At 49.2% G+C, this 15,097-nt stretch overlaps 1 protein-coding gene across 3 annotated transcripts; it reads left to right on the top strand.

Moving 5' to 3' along the window:
• The first annotated feature begins 114 nt into the window (after positions 1–114).
• Positions 115–14,657, top strand: si:ch211-197l9.2 (uncharacterized). 3 transcript variants are annotated; one of them, XM_061846719.1, is made up of 10 exons: positions 115–1,305; positions 2,837–3,061; positions 3,550–3,708; positions 5,206–5,277; positions 6,753–7,745; positions 9,578–9,691; positions 10,916–10,965; positions 11,473–12,613; positions 13,072–13,243; positions 14,544–14,657. In XM_061846719.1, the coding sequence occupies exons 1-9, from the start codon at positions 574–576 to the stop codon at positions 13,204–13,206; spliced, it is 3,621 nt and encodes a 1,206-aa protein (XP_061702703.1). In that variant the 5' UTR covers positions 115–573; the 3' UTR covers positions 13,207–13,243; positions 14,544–14,657. The 3 variants fall into 3 exon arrangements, with proteins under 3 accessions (XP_061702703.1, XP_061702711.1, XP_061702694.1); XM_061846727.1 differs by having other exon boundaries at positions 115–576; positions 664–1,305; positions 13,072–14,650; XM_061846710.1 differs by having other exon boundaries at positions 13,072–14,650.
• The last annotated feature ends 440 nt before the right edge of the window (positions 14,658–15,097 follow it).

Below are 15,097 nucleotides of genomic sequence, written 5' to 3'. Positions count from 1 at the left end.
GTTCAGTTCCAAATGCAAAGTGCATGTAGGATGCAGTCACGATTTCCTGATTTGATTAAATTGATTTTCGAACGAGAAAGTAGTTTCCTGTGCCTAATGAACCTGTAATACATGAGATTTAGTATGATGTTTTATACATATGTGCCGGGTTTCAAACCCCCCCAGTGATCATCCCTCTGGCCTGATACAGAAGCACACACAAACCAGGTAGATTTCATATATTTTTTGGTCAAAGTTGTGATGACAGAGTAAAACCGGAATTAGAAATAGAGTGATAAACGAAATTATTTTTTTTCGCCGCGGCGCTGCACACCACAAACAGGGTACGTTACAGTCATGTACAATATCGGTCCAAAGTCTGATATAAAATTGGATGATGAATATGTCAATAGCTGTCGTTACCCTTCCTATATCTCAATTCCCACCGCTGTGGGTTTTGTTTTGAAAGTCTTACCGGAAACACAATTGACCAAAACCGCTGTTCGAATACGGAGCGCGTTATGACAGTTTTTCAGCCTTGAGTGTCTTCATCAGCCAGAAAGGTCAACGCAAGTCCCCGATTTTAAACACTTCATGGTAAGCCCGTGGGTCTTTATGTTTGTTTGTCGTGTTGGTTTTTGCTCTTCCTGGGATAAAACAAAAGCAGGGATAAAACTGTGGCAGGGAAGAGAAGAGATGGAGAGAGAAAAAGACGGCAACGTCAAAAGTGCGCCCCGGAGCCAGAAGTCCTCCTCTCGGTTTTCGCAACAGGGAACCGTCCAGAGGAGGAAAAGGGAGGCCACGTGGAAAGAAAGTCCGAGCGGCGGCCAGCCAAGAGGAACACCGGCAGGTCACCGCGGCTCCGGTAAAGACGGGAGAGCAACGGGAAGACGTCCGGGGGGCAGCCCGGTGGCCGCATGCCAGAGGAGCTCCGGCGCGCAGAGGAAACTCTCCGACGCCAGCAACACGTCCGAGGACCTGAGCAGAGACTCCGGCTGCTTGTCGGGGAAACCCTCCTCCGACAGCAGCTCGGAAATATCCGACTGTCCGTGGGAGGGCAACAAGCGCGACTCCCCCGTCAGCGACAATGAATTAAGCTGGAGTGACGCGGGGGCGTGCAGGAGGCCGCCGAGAGGAGGCAAAGACGACGCCGAAGAGCGCTCACGAGCGGCGGGGAACGCTCGCTCGCCCCTCCCGGATGCTGCCGGGGGAGGCCTCGCGGTGTTGAACTCCTCGGAGGCGTTTATGGAACTCGTGATGGCAGAGACCGCCGATGACCTGCTCAGGGAAGTGGAAGACCTGCGCTCGGAGAATGAATATTTGAAGGTACGGCGATTCCGTTCCGCGTCTGTTCTTTGTGATCTTCTTGCAAATAGATCGGGATATTTGACTTCTGGGTGAAATTTCAGGATGATCCCAAAACCTTCACAGATGGACGTCATCTGACCTTGTCTAAACTTTCAATGGTCGTCTTCGCTGTTCAAAGCCGAATGGCAAAATTCACAAGGTTTGAATTTGCGAGGACGGAGGGCTTTCTCTGACTTATTCTAGTCTTTTGGTGTCTCTGCTGATGACACTCACTTTCCTCCGGGATTTGGAATGGTTACCCTGACCCGTTATAATCGGCAAACACGGCGGCGATGCACTTTTGATCGAATTCCTCAGGCGTCATCTTGGTGTGATGACGTTTCAATGCCAGTTCTAATTGAATCAGGGAACGTACCATTGTGAGTTTTGCCGTTCAGCAAGCAAACGAGTTCCAGGCTGAAATTTCTGCTCTGCCCGTCGGCTCCAACATTTGTTTGTGAGGTTCACTGAAGACTCTAAATTGCCCGTCGCTGTGAATGATGGGTGTGAATGTTTGTTGGTCTCGCAGAGTGGTTTTCAAACCTTTTACGTCAAGTACCGCCTAAATTTAATCCCGCCATAACAGCATTACAGTTGTGTCGTCGGCCCGCGTATTCATCAAAAGTGGTTTTATCCCTGAAAAATAAAGTTGGCATTATTGTAAGCCATTATAACTTAATGTGGTTTGAGTATTAACAATGCAACTCTATAAAAACAGAAATAATGATTTAATTCAAATGTAAGACATCAAATCGAACAGAAATAAACGTTCAGAAGCCTACAGTTCTTTGAGAGTCCAAATAGTCCAAATGCAGTCACTCACAATGGAAAAAGTTACACGTGTGCTCTGCCAGTCACGCCCGCAGATATCAAGTTGGAGGTGTGTGTTCTGTTTGTAATAATGAGTGTACCCCCTTGAAGAGCAGAGGAGGGCAGTGTCAGCTAAACTAGGAAGTAGAAGTAGACTGAGCAGCAGCTCGCTGTTAGAGACCCAGACGTCAGGCTGTGGTTCACTGCGCCGGATCGGTTTTCATGTACGCCACAAGTGCGCAATTGCGCAGTGGCGCAGCTTAGAGGGAACATTGGTCAAGGCTACACCAAATCAGAGACGTATTTCTACTCGTAACAAATTTTACGTGAGTGATCTTTCGTGCTCGACTGTGCAGATTTGCGAGTGCGGTGGCGCGCGGGCGCATATGCCCCCGTCAAATCACAGTGACTGCAAATGTATTGAGCCTAAAAGTTAAATACAACTAAAATGTACAAGTTTGAACCTTTTAACTTGATGATTCTTTCATGGACCACTATACGGACGGGGCCCACACGCCATCATAGCGGTATTTGTACGACACTTCAAGAACCGCCGATCCGGTTCACAGCGTGTGTGGGCTCGACTGCGAATTTCCTGTGATGCCGACCAGGATAAGTGCGCTAAAAATATACGGACGAGCGATGTGAAAAAAGTCTACAGAGGTTTCGGTAGATGATCATCTTGCGGTGTCGGTCCCAGGATGAGGTGGACGAGCTGCGCTGCGAGATGTCGGAGATGCGCGACGTGTTCCAGGAGGAGGAGACGCACCAGCTGCAGGATCTGCGGCAGCTGCTGGAGCGGGCCAACAAAAGCTGCCGGATCCTTCAGTACCGTCTCCGCAAGGCTGAGCGACGCAGCATCAGAGTGGCCCAGACGGGCCTGGTGGACGGGGAGCTGGTCAGAACCCTTGAACATGACATCAAGGTCAGAATTGCGGGGGGAAACCCGTTTGTCCCGACGTAGAACACCTGGAGCAAATAATCCCCGACAAAAGTTGAATAAAATCTTTTGCTATTTTTCTTTTGGACTCTCGACTATTATTAGAACAATGGTTGCAGTTTGCGATAAAAGGTATAAATACTAAAACAAGTTTACAATATCAAATATGAAGTTTTCCTCTGAAGTCACTGATGGTGTAGTGGTACTGAAGTGGGGTAATAAAGTATTTGTACTTGATTACTTCCCACCTCCATCATACTTGCCCACAACTGCGAAGTATTTCCCGTTTTTGCTGTTGAACGAGGGCTTGGAAAAAGTGCAGGAATCCCCCCCCCCCAAAAAAAAAAAAAAAAATCCTCTTTCGCATGTTTGTGACAACATCGGCGGTTTTCCTGCAAATTGCGACCGAACGAGCGTCCTCCACGGTTTTCTGACGGGAGCGGCAAATATTGGGCCATCGCTTTCGCACGCAGGTCGCGAAGAGCGTGTCCCTGCGACTGTACAACGAGCTGGAGGCGGTGCAGAAGAAGAACGGCCAGTTGGACTGGGAGAATGAGATGTTGCGAGAGAAGATCCAGGAGATGGAGGTGGTCCGGCACGTCTTGGAGGCCGAGTTGGAGAAAGCCAGAGAGGTGAGATTTTTTTGGATTTGATTTGATTTTTTTTGCCATTTTACACAACAAAACCAATATGCAGTCAAAGTCCAAAAGCGCTGCCGCCAAGAACCCCGCGGTCGGCCCTCCCCGCTGCCCCCATCCCCGGCCAGCTGTCACCCTCATCTAAAGGACGTCGGACCACGCCCCGATATGAGCGCGGGGGGCCGGGCCGGCAGCTGCCCGGTGCCGTAGTGGGTGCGGCCGCCTGGTATGCCCAAGTCTGACCTAGTAGCGCGCAGCTGACGCCCTCACCCGACAATACGGACGAAAGGGAGTCGAGTTTGTCAAGCAAGTGAGAGATTACCAAAATAGACACGAGATTTTCTGCTTCTGTTAAGCCCGGCTAAATCGGGATCAGCGTGTATTATGCCCCTCGGCGAGGCGCGAGTCGGCGCGCCGCCACGCTGACCTACAGCCGTCAACCCGAGTTCTTTGACCCGTAGGTAACACTTGCACCCTTAAAGTTTCCACGTCGATGTTCCGCTTGAGGCCGCGGCGGCCATTTTTCACTCGTGACACGTGCCCGCCTTTAATCCGGGATTCTCTACGTTGGTCCCAGCTCAGTCCGAGACAGCTGCTCGCAAGGACAATCCACTTAGATTTCCTCACCCGGGAGCCCCGAACCCACTTTAACAATTGGCAACTCTCTGCGTCAAATTGAAAAGGAACAAATGCTTTGATGAGTTTCACGCGGAACTCGGCTGACTCACCTTTGATGAGACAAAAAAAAAAGTTTCACCGAAATGGCGATCATTTGAAACACGCCTGCATCTGTTTTTAGAACAGCCGGAAAAACAGTATACAAGTCAGTGTGATTTGACGAGCGGGTATGCACTCGCAAATCTGCACATTCGAGCACGAAAAATCACCAGCATGAAAATTGTTGCATAGATGTTGAAAGACGTCGCTTATTTTGTGTTTTCTTGACCAATGTTCCCTCTAAGCTGCGCCACTGCGCAATTGCGCACCTGTCGCACACTCTCGGTGCACATGAAAACCGATCCAGCGCAGTGAACCGCAGCCTGACGTCTCGGTCTCGAACAACGAGCTGCTGCTCAGCCAGCTTCAACTTCCGAGTTTACCTGACACCGCCCCCCTCTGCTCTTAAAGGGGTACACTCATAATTACAAACAGAACACACTCCCGTAATTTTATATTTGCGGCCGGCCGACCCGCCCGAGGATCCGAACGGGATGTCGGATCCTTGGTGGGAGGGTCGCGGACAAGTTGGAGGGGATATGAATTGATTTAAGCCAATACTTTTCGAGATGTGAACGCATCAGCAGAATAACGCGAACTCGACCCGAAAGAGCACAGACGGACAAAAGGTTGCATCGTGTGCACCATTGCAGCGTTTGGTGAAATGCAGGATTGGACAAGTGTGAAGTGACTGATTTTGATGTCATTAATAATCATATCATTACTTTGAAATCCATGAAAGCCATCGTGGCCAATATTGTTTTTATTTTTCAGCACTTTTTAAAGCGGCGAAGCAGCAGATCAGCAGCCGGCAAAACCGAGCGGAGGCTCTCGCAACAGATTGAGGTTTGTTTTTGTTTTGTTGCAATATGGCTGACAGAGTGGAGACAGTTTAGCAGGGCTCGAGAAAGCATTTGTTGCATTAATTCTGATTTTTTTTTTTTTTCCTAAAAGTCCATTCAAATGTATTTATTCATATTTTTTATGAAATAACTGGATAGTTGGATTATTATAGATAATGTCAATTTTTCTTCTTTTGTTAATGAATTGGTTGATTCATTATTTTTAAATGAGTTCTAAGTAAACTATAAGATGATTTTCTTTTCAGTATAAAATTAGTATAATAAGTATAATACGGTGTATATACATTGTAGGCGGCACGGTGCCTCAGTTGGAAAGCAGTTCTGAGGTTCTGGGTTCGATCCCAGACCGGCCTGTGTGGAGTTTGCATGTTCTCCCCTTGTCCGCGTGGGTTTTCTCCAGACACTCCAGTTTCCTCCCACACCCCCAAAAACATACTAATTGAAAACTCTAAATTGCCCCTAGGTGTGATGGTGAGTGCGGCTATTTGTCTCAATGTCCTCTGCGATTGGCTGGCAACCAGTTCAGGCCGTACCGCGCCTCCTGCCCGTTGACAGCTGGGATAGGCGACCCTTGTGAGGATAAGTGGCTAAGAAAATGGATGGATGGCTATACTGTAAATTGTATGCTGGTCCCGGGTGAGCTGGAACATCCGAAGCGAGGGCAGCGAGAAAGGCAAATGACGTTGCCGTCGCAGGGCTTCGAATAAACCATTTTTTTAATCAAATGAACAAACAAATCCATCCGTCCATCCATTTTCTTTGCCGCTTATCCTCACGAGGGTCGCGGGGAGTGGTGCAGCCTATCCCAGTTGTCAACTGGCAGGCGTCGGAGTTCACCCTGAACCGGTTCCCAGCCAACTGCTGGGCACATCCAGACAAACGGCCGCGCTCACAATCACACCTACGGGCAATTTTTTTGAGTGTCCCATTAACGTTGCATTTTTTTGGGATGTGGGAGGAAACCGCAGTGCCCACCCGGAGAAAACCCACCCAAGCAATGGCAGAACATGCAAACTCCACACAGGCGGGTTCAGGATCGAACCCGGGACCACAGAACTGTGAGGCAAACACTTTCCAGCTGAACCACCGTTCCGCTGACCAAACAAATAAACAATAAAATCCTGAGCATTAATGGCTGTAATATTAGTAAAATGAATTCCTTTTTTTTTTTTTTTTTTTTACCTCTTGTACGTATATGCCATGCCTCCATAGCCCCGGACGGGACATTTTGAAAAATAAAAATAAAACGTGTTCTTCGTGTCAAAAGAATACTTCCATTTTCCTCGTGAAGAGTAAAATGTTTTTCCTTCACACGAGAACGTTTTCTCTCATGTGCAAGAAACAGCTTTTGTACTGTACGCTTAGAGGCTCCGCGTGCTCGCCAATTTGTCTCTTTTCCAAAACAAACGTGGCCACGGTGCTCGAACGCTCTAGCGGACTTGTGTGCCTTCGCTGCAGGATGACGGCGATCTCAAGTGCCAGCTCCACTTCGCCAAAGAAGAGTTGGCCGTCATGTGCAAGAAGCTCACCAAGTTGGTGTCGGAGAGCGACGCCACGCACGAGCAGCTGGCCAGGTACCGCGCGGCTTACGGCGACGTCGACGCCTCCCGTCCGCCCGAGGGCGGGCAAAAGTCCGCTTACGCCCGGGAGGCGGAGGTCAAGGTTCATTTGAAACTGCTAGAAGAGGAAGCCATGCTGCTGAGCCGCCGCATCGTCGAGCTGGAGACGGAGAACCGCGGGCTGCGAGCGGAAATCCACGACCTGAGAGAGAGAGATGGCGGAGGGGGAGGCGAGGAAGAGGAGGAGGAGGAGGAGGAGAAGAATCGTCTGTCACCTTCCGCTTTGGGGAAGGACAGAAAGGAAAGAGGCCCCACTCCGAAAACGACAAGTTCCGCCCACGACCAACGAGCAACCGTGGAGACGGAAGGGCAGCTTCCTTCTTGTCACGTCACAAGAGAAGGTCCCGTCGGGGGCGAGCGGGAACCGTCGGACGGCGTCGGCAACGAGTCCCCCGACCGCACCCCCGAAGGACTGACCGGGACAGATCACGCAACTCTGGCGGCTCTCCGAGACCATTGCTGCCTTTTGACGTCCGCCGTCCAGATGGTTACGAGTCCACCCAAAAACGGCCTTGTCGCATCCCCCTCCGGTGCGCTCGTCCCAGGGCCTTTGAAGGAGCCACTGGAGGTTCTCCAGGCCGTGCTGCGGGCTTTTCTCGTGAGGATGGAGGTTCTACTCGGTGGCAAAAATTCCCCTCGGCAGGAAGGTCAGGTTTGGGGTTCCTGCTTGTTCTCCGCGGATCGGGACACAACCCAGCAGGAATGCGCTCGAGTTGATGCGGATGAACCAGCAAAACAAACGTCCGAATGGGACCCGAGGATGAAACTTTCCATGCAGATTCTGTGGGTTCTGCATCAGTGGTGTCAGGATTCCATCCCGGAAGGAAAAGAGGTAAGGGAAGGTTTCTTGTGGGCTTAAATTCAATCAAAACTCTAAATGCGCATACATTTTTTATGAGCAGCTCTTTCTTTAAATTTACAACGTTTTTATTGTAAGACAAATATGTTTGTAACATTGCACCTGCCTGGGGGGGGGGGGGCGCCATTCTCAGGTCTGGTCAATCCCGTGAGTGTGCAAATTTGTGAGAATATGACGTGTACTTATTATCTTACTGAGAAAACGCATAAAATCATAAATAATCAGCAGTGACAAGCTACATATCGTCGCTGTTGAGTGCAGTCCTCGCATCTCCAAAATCGCAACTTTTCAGGATATTCTAAATCTTGCCTGAATCTGAATCTGAATCTGAATCAATTTTATTTGGCCAAGTGTGTAAAAAAAAAACCACCCAAGGAATTTTTCTCCGTCCGGCAGACGGTGGTGTCCTGGTACGACATGCAGAATGAAGAACAAGAGACATTTCTGTTTATAGAAACTATTCCTGTTAAAGGTCGTGGAAGATGTAAAACCTTCTTGGTACGAGATAAGTGTGTCAACGTCCCACGTTGTGTAAAACTTGTACAGAGTCCCTTTTAACCGTTGGCGGTTCCCGTAATAGACCAGCGCGATGGCAGTTGTGCAGAGGGAGCAGGTTAAAGTGACCAATCGTGCGAATGTTCCAGAAACGTCCGCGTGCTCGTCCCAAGCAGCGGTGCGGTGCTAACAAGCCCCGTTGATGGTCTTTCTCGTCCTTACGTAGACCAAACGTTCAATTCAATTCATCGGTCAAGTTGGTGTGACACCTTCTTGCTATCGTCTTGCGTCACTTGTCGACGCCGACTACAAATCGTGGCCAGTCGCTGATTTTATGCGCTTAAAAATCTGTAATTAATTCAAATGAGGTGGAATGGTAGACGACTGGTTAGCACATCTCCTGTACAGTTCTGAGGACCGGGGTTCAAATCCCAGCCCAGTTCGTGTGGAGTTTGCGCGTTCTCCTCGTGCCTACTTTTGTCCGACCGCTCGAGTTTCCTCCCTCCTTCAATGGTTGGTTGGTTGATTGAAGAACGTGAGCGCGAAGGGTTGTTTGTTTGTATGTGCCCTGCGATTGGCCGGCGACCAGTTCAGGGTGTAGCCAGGCTCTCGCACAAAGATAGCCGCGATAGGCTCCAGCACGACCCTTGGTGAGGATAAGTGGTGCGGAAAATGAGTCAAATGGTAGAATTTGGCACCGGAAGCCTTTAAAACTTCCCAAACGCTTCTCCGGAGATTTTGGAGTCGCGAGTGATGCCGTGAATACGACGACGAGGCGGCAGCGCGATGAACGGCAATGAATCCGTACGCTAATGTACCTTCGTGGCTGACCAGTTCCTTCTGCACCGAAACTTGACAATGATCCATTTTTAATAAAAAAAAAAAAAAGCTTACGCAAGTGTGCCTAGCTTAACTATTTTCACTCGTGATTGTCTAAAAAAAATCATCCAGAATCTCAATCTTGAGGTGACGACTCGAGAAAGAGGTGTTTTACGCAACTGCTCTTACAGTTGAGTCTTCGTAGCTTCGAGATGGTTCCGCATTTTACATGGTTTCATATTTCAGCGACTGTAAAATCCATCGCACCTCTCGATCGTCGCGTCAACCTCACTTTCAGCCTGAAGTTGCAAACTGGCTCAGCGTGGCGCCCCTTCGCCTTGATTAATTATTCTCTTGAATTCTTCTTCCACAAATGCAGTGCTGTTTTGTACGACGTATTCCTGCTTTAAAATTTGTGGGGGTTTAACTCTGCGTTAAGCATCAGCTAAAGCTCAGCTCATCTCAGCTCTATGTGGATTTATTTGATTTAGGCTAAGGACAAACGCTTGAGCGTGTTGCGAGGTTTGCTGCAGCGCGTCGGCGCCGAGCTCAAGGAGGAAACACTCGACGGCCGGACCGTCGGCGTCCGGAACGAAGCGGCCGAGGTGAGGACGTGTCCCCCGCCGTGGAATGCGGCGGCCACTCCCGCTGATGGTCTTCCTCTGCGGCGTCGCGGCCTCTTCGCAGCACAACGGGCCGCGTCGGCGGACTCGTGCCAGAGTATTGGGGCTAATCTCCTTTCGTGGCGGCAGCCAAACAGGCCAGGAGTGTTCAAATACAATCCGCCGTTTGAAAACCATCCTCCTGATGTCCAAACCTACATCTTGAGACATCCTTTCGGCGCGTTAATGGGCGATACAAATCCAAACATTTGAGTTCACCCAAATGGAAGGGTCGGCATCTGCTTATCTTAGCTTAGCAAGCAACAGATTGATTCCCTTTGCAATTATTTTCTGTCACCCCCCCCCCCACCACCACCACCACCACCACCACCACTCTCGGCAGCAACTATAAATATTTCATGTTTTATGTATATGGAAGTAAATTAGTGCCACCAGGATTTGTATCTGAAATGCCACAGAAAACGGGATTTGAATTTGAAATGTAAAGTAATCACATTTTCAATAGTTGCTACAATTCGCCGTCTAAAATTCAGCATCGGTGCTACCAGGCAGGGTTACTTCAGGTCAGAACCAAACAGCCAATCCAGTGACGCTTTCTTAGCATGTGACATCACGTGACACAGAAAGCGGAACTGCGATTGGCTGGCAGTTCGGTTCGGCTCGCCGGAGCTCGCTCGTCAGACTCCGCCATCCGAATATTCAACATTATTTACAACCAAAGGTTCAAATCTGTATGGACGTATTCCTGCGTCTTCGCGATCAACCGATACTGCTATTTCTTCATCAGACGAGTAAAAATCCGAGAAATTAGCCCCACGTTTCCCAACGTAAGCGAGCATTTGTTGCCGCGTCCATTACGCCACACGCGCGCATGCAGGTCACGTGACTCGCCAAAATAGCGGCGCCCATGAAAATTCGTAATTGCCGATAAAAATTTTCTCAAAAAAAGCATTGAATGAGAGAGGATTAACATCACATCGACAAGGTACAGTACATACGACATCACCTATTGGATGCATTGTTAATCCAAACCACCGTAATTTTCCTTTATTGACATCCACCCAGAGGTCACGTGACACACTACGGGAGAAACAATGAATTAATAATGATGCAGAAACCGTTGAAATCTTTGCAATGACATCAAATAATCTCACGATGAACATCATTTCCATATTCAGCCTTGCAAATTTTCTTCTCCATCCTCAGTGTGCCGTCCGTGGTGTCGTCACTGATGAACGACATCCCGACGCCGACAGGTTAGTGATTTGTCCATTATCATCAAGGGTGTCCAAACATTTGACTTTGGGGGCCTCGCGCAGGAAAATGGCTAAATGAACCACACCAAGGGATTTACCCAAAGTGAAGATGCTTTTTTGGGGGGATGTAGTCATAGCAAGCTAGCTAAATATACATCACAACTGCCACTCAAACGCTTACATAGTGGGAGGAGGCAACTCATGGGGCCCCAGTGAGCTCCGGTTTTAGCCACAGCCGAAAAATTGTGAAAAACTTTGTAATGTCACTGACGCTGTAGCGTGACTTTGGTGGAGGCAGCGTGAGTTCAGTTCCCACTCAGTGATGGTGGCGATGTGTGCCCTGCGACTGACTGACTGACTGGCGAACATGTTTTTCGTAGTATCTGGCGTGGGCCTCTAAAAAACAGACAGCGGGCTGTAAATGGCCCCCACAGTTTGGACACCCCTGTTTTGAAATCCACGAGGTCTTTATGGTTGTGGCTTACAGGCACCCCGCTGTGTTTGCAGAATATGCAACTCCATTAGGATGAAACTCAACCGGCAGCTTGCTCCACACGAGCACAGGCGGAAGAACTGGTGTTACCTAAGCCAGAAGGCTGCCCTGGTGGACCAGGAAGCGCGCGGCAAGACGTGGGACCATCTGATCATGCCGTTTAGCTTCCCCGATCTTGACTTTGAGCAGATGTCGGTGGAGAGAAGCCACACTGCCCCAGAAAAGTCAGCCCTGCGCATTTACTACAGCCCCCCGTCCAAGCGCAGAGTCCACCTTGCTCAGTTGAAGCAGAGTCCCGAAAGCGACAGAGAATCTGTGGAAACGCAGTCTCCCTGGTGCACGCCGCCGACCTCCTTTTCAACACTTTGCGTGGGCTCTTCGGCCAACCTCAGCGACGACATGAAGGAGATGGCGGCGAGCTGCGCCGGCTTGCAGGTCGGCAGAACAAGATCCGAGGGCCGGGGGGTGGGTGTGACCTGCTCCGCCACGCAAACTCACATCAGGCCGCTGATGGTGAGTGTTGGACTGCAGACGGAAGGACCCCAAGGCCCCGTGACTGCGAGAAACAGCCCCTCGCGGGCAGTCAACTCCTCTCTGATCTCCTCCCACTCTCGCTGTGTTTCCACCTCACTAGACAGACTCACAAGTAGAACCGAGAAATCCAGACTCTCGGCCTCTTCCCCTAAACTGTATCGAAGTCAATCCGCGTCTGGTGCCTCCTCTAATTTGACCTCCTCATCCGCAGCCAACGCTCGCCATCGAACACTGTGGAATCACCAAAGTCACCCTGGCCCAACGGGTCACAGATCTTCTGCGGGACCGAACCTCAGCCCCCTTCATAGTGAGCCTCTGGGTCAGAATCTCAACCCCCAGAGCAAATCAGCAGGGGGGTTGGTCACCGAGTTTCTCCGGCGAGTCAGCGGGCGAGCGGAAAGACCGGTCCCGGGGTCGGCCCAGAAGACGAACGGCGGCCTGGAGCGCGCCCCCGTGAGGGCTTCGTCGTCCTCGCTGCCGAGGAGCGACAGTGTGACCAGGATCGTCAACCACAGGTTCATGAAGCAGAGAGAGGAGGTCGGTCGACCCCCCGATGAGGAGAAACGGAGGAGAAGCGGAAATAACGCTGCCGCATGTAGTCTGAGATCCGCCGTGGCCGAGGTGAGTGGAGCACCGCAGTCCCGTCTTTCCCTTGCTCGTGTGACGGATGCCAGCTTGTGTTGTGCAAAACTTTTCTGAAAACCCTCAAAGAGTAGATAAGCGGTTAGCGCACTGGACTCAATTTGGGGGATGGTTGTCACCTGGGCTCGAGCCTTTTGCAAGACCGCAACAGATGATCTCTGTCGCCTTGGTGCCGTGACCCGGATTGGGGGGGTGAGCGTGACTGATACTGGTTTGCGCTATGGAAATGGATTTCAGTCAATCCTCAAATCTCAGAATCCGGACAATGAGATCGCGGCCCTGGATTTCACCTATCTCGGCAGTTTCTACGCTCGACTCTCAACCGGGGTGCGGCGGTCACTCGGATGGAGCTTCAGTTATTTGTATCATATTTGACATTCAGCAGAGAAAATTTGATTGAAAAAATAGCTTTTATTGTTCCATCTTCTCCGTTTCAGGACGGAAGTTACGATTGCAGCTCCAGCAGCACGCTGACCTTCTGCTTTGCTCGTCCGTTTCGTTCGACTCCGAGGCAAACGTCCAACCAGAGCAAAGTCGCAAGACGCCCGACTGCGGAGTCCGACGGCGAATGAGCGACGATCACAGAGACCACAAGATGGCGATGAAGTGGTAAAATTCTTGTGTGCGTGTTTAGATGAACTGTTTGATGGTTTTTTTTTTGTAATAGTGCAATTCTTTCTTTTTCTACTTATTTCATTCACCGTGACAGTTTGAACGACTGTACAGTGTTTGTCTGTCTTTAATCATACATCATTTTAACATTCGAAGAAGCATTTTGAATCAACATTAACAAATATTTTTAGCTGCCCCTCATCTCAATCAATAGGTGAAACATTTTCAGACGGGAACCTCACTCGAATACCTTCAGTGCCATTGACGACCGTAGAAGTCAAATATCCATATTGACTGGGAAGGCCGGCAGAATCAGACGGCGTGTAAAGTAAATACGGGAAGTCGTCGTGTTAAGACGGTCCCGACCTAAGACTTTTCGACTTTACAGCGCCCGTCCCCGTCCGCCATTTTTGTCCGGCTAATGCTTGTCCGTGTTTTTTGCGCCGGGAGTATCTTAAGCATTTTTTGCCCTCCTTTTGAGACAAGGGTTCTTACGTCGGACACAATGATCACAAAACAAGGTTCTTTGAGACTTGTCCAGATGGAGAGGATTGAGGACCAGGTTCCGTCGCAATATCTAAGCACCGCCTCCCCTTCTTCTTCTCCATCCACCTCTCAGTAGTAATGCTAACTACATCATCTTGTTTATTTCAATGTATTTGTTTTTTTTTTTTTTCATACGAGGTATTTTGATGTAAATTCTGAATTTAATGGCGGAATCCGACTTAAGCCGAAATTCGAGTTCAGTCGCTACTGTAGGAACGGATCTCGGTCGTAGACCAGGGACTCCAGGTACGGAAGAACCCAATACCAGTTCCATAATGAAGTACGGAAGTTCCACGGCAAATTACAGCGATCCATACGAGGGGTCTTCTTGTTCAAAGAAATTCCCTCGTTCTGCTTTCTGGGAGTTTTGCTCCTTCTGTACCAAACATTCAAACGCTGAAAGATGAACGATGAAGTGAGGACCACAAAAACATTAAGTCAAAGTAGCGAAAGTTTCCCGTCGACCCTGCGTGTACATTGTCTTGAAATTCAGAAAGTCTTTCCTTCCCTTGCGTTACGTCTGTAAACTCTTGTCGTCCAAGTCTCAGACAGGACCATCAAGGATCTTTTAGCTTCATCTGAAATCATTTTGCTACTTGATCACTGACATGTTATTAAAACGTGAAATCGCTTTGATTGTTAACTTGTATTTGATGTAATTTACAAATATACTTTTAAGACGTTCCCCCCCCCCCCCCCCACAATGCAGCTGTCACAGTTACCATTTCCTGTTTCTTTCTACCTCTCGCAGGATTCTGCTAAACTTCTAATTTAAGTGGCTGAAAAAGTTTGGACCAGTGGTGTCCTGTAAAGTCTTTTGCAATGCTGGATATTTTTTCATATTAGCACAAAGTGCACCGTGCAGACATTTTGTGTGTGATTTTTGTGTGTTTTTGTAGAGAAGCTACGACTTGTTCTATTGAATAAAACACTTGAGCAAATCTGTCTATGCTTCACAATCCTCCGATCATTGTGTCACGCCCAAAAAAAAAAAAAAAAAAAAGTAAGTGTTAAGTCGCTAATGCACTGGTGTCAAACTCAAGGCCAGGGGGCCAGATGCGGCCCACCACATGATTTTATGTGGCCCGCAAAGCCAAATCATCCGCCAACTTTCTCGATTCTTGTGAAAATCTGTAGCAGCATTTCAAATTGTCATACATCATCAATGATGAGGGGGGCCCCACAGCTCAGCGGTTAGAGCATCGCTTTGGTAAAGCAGGGGTCTTGAGTTCGTTTTGGGGCCTCCACTCGCGTCAGGAAGGGCATCCGGTGTAAAAACTGCGCCAAACAAATATGAGTGTTAAT

The sequence above is a fragment of the Syngnathoides biaculeatus genome, chromosome 2 (genome assembly GCF_019802595.1).
Source record: "Syngnathoides biaculeatus isolate LvHL_M chromosome 2, ASM1980259v1, whole genome shotgun sequence".
Classification (NCBI taxonomy): domain Eukaryota; kingdom Metazoa; phylum Chordata; class Actinopteri; order Syngnathiformes; family Syngnathidae; genus Syngnathoides; species Syngnathoides biaculeatus.
This window is presented reverse-complemented; position numbering and strand designations above follow the sequence as displayed.

Coding starts and splice junctions, on each gene's coding strand:
- si:ch211-197l9.2 (XM_061846719.1), top strand. CDS start 574: ATGGTAAGCCCGTGGGTCTTTATGTTTGTTTGTCGTGTTGGTTTTTGC. Junction 10,966..11,472: donor CGACATCCCGACGCCGACAG/GTTAGTGATTTG, acceptor CTGTGTTTGCAG/AATATGCAACTCCATTAGGA. Junction 12,614..13,071: donor TGAGATCCGCCGTGGCCGAG/GTGAGTGGAGCA, acceptor TCTCCGTTTCAG/GACGGAAGTTACGATTGCAG.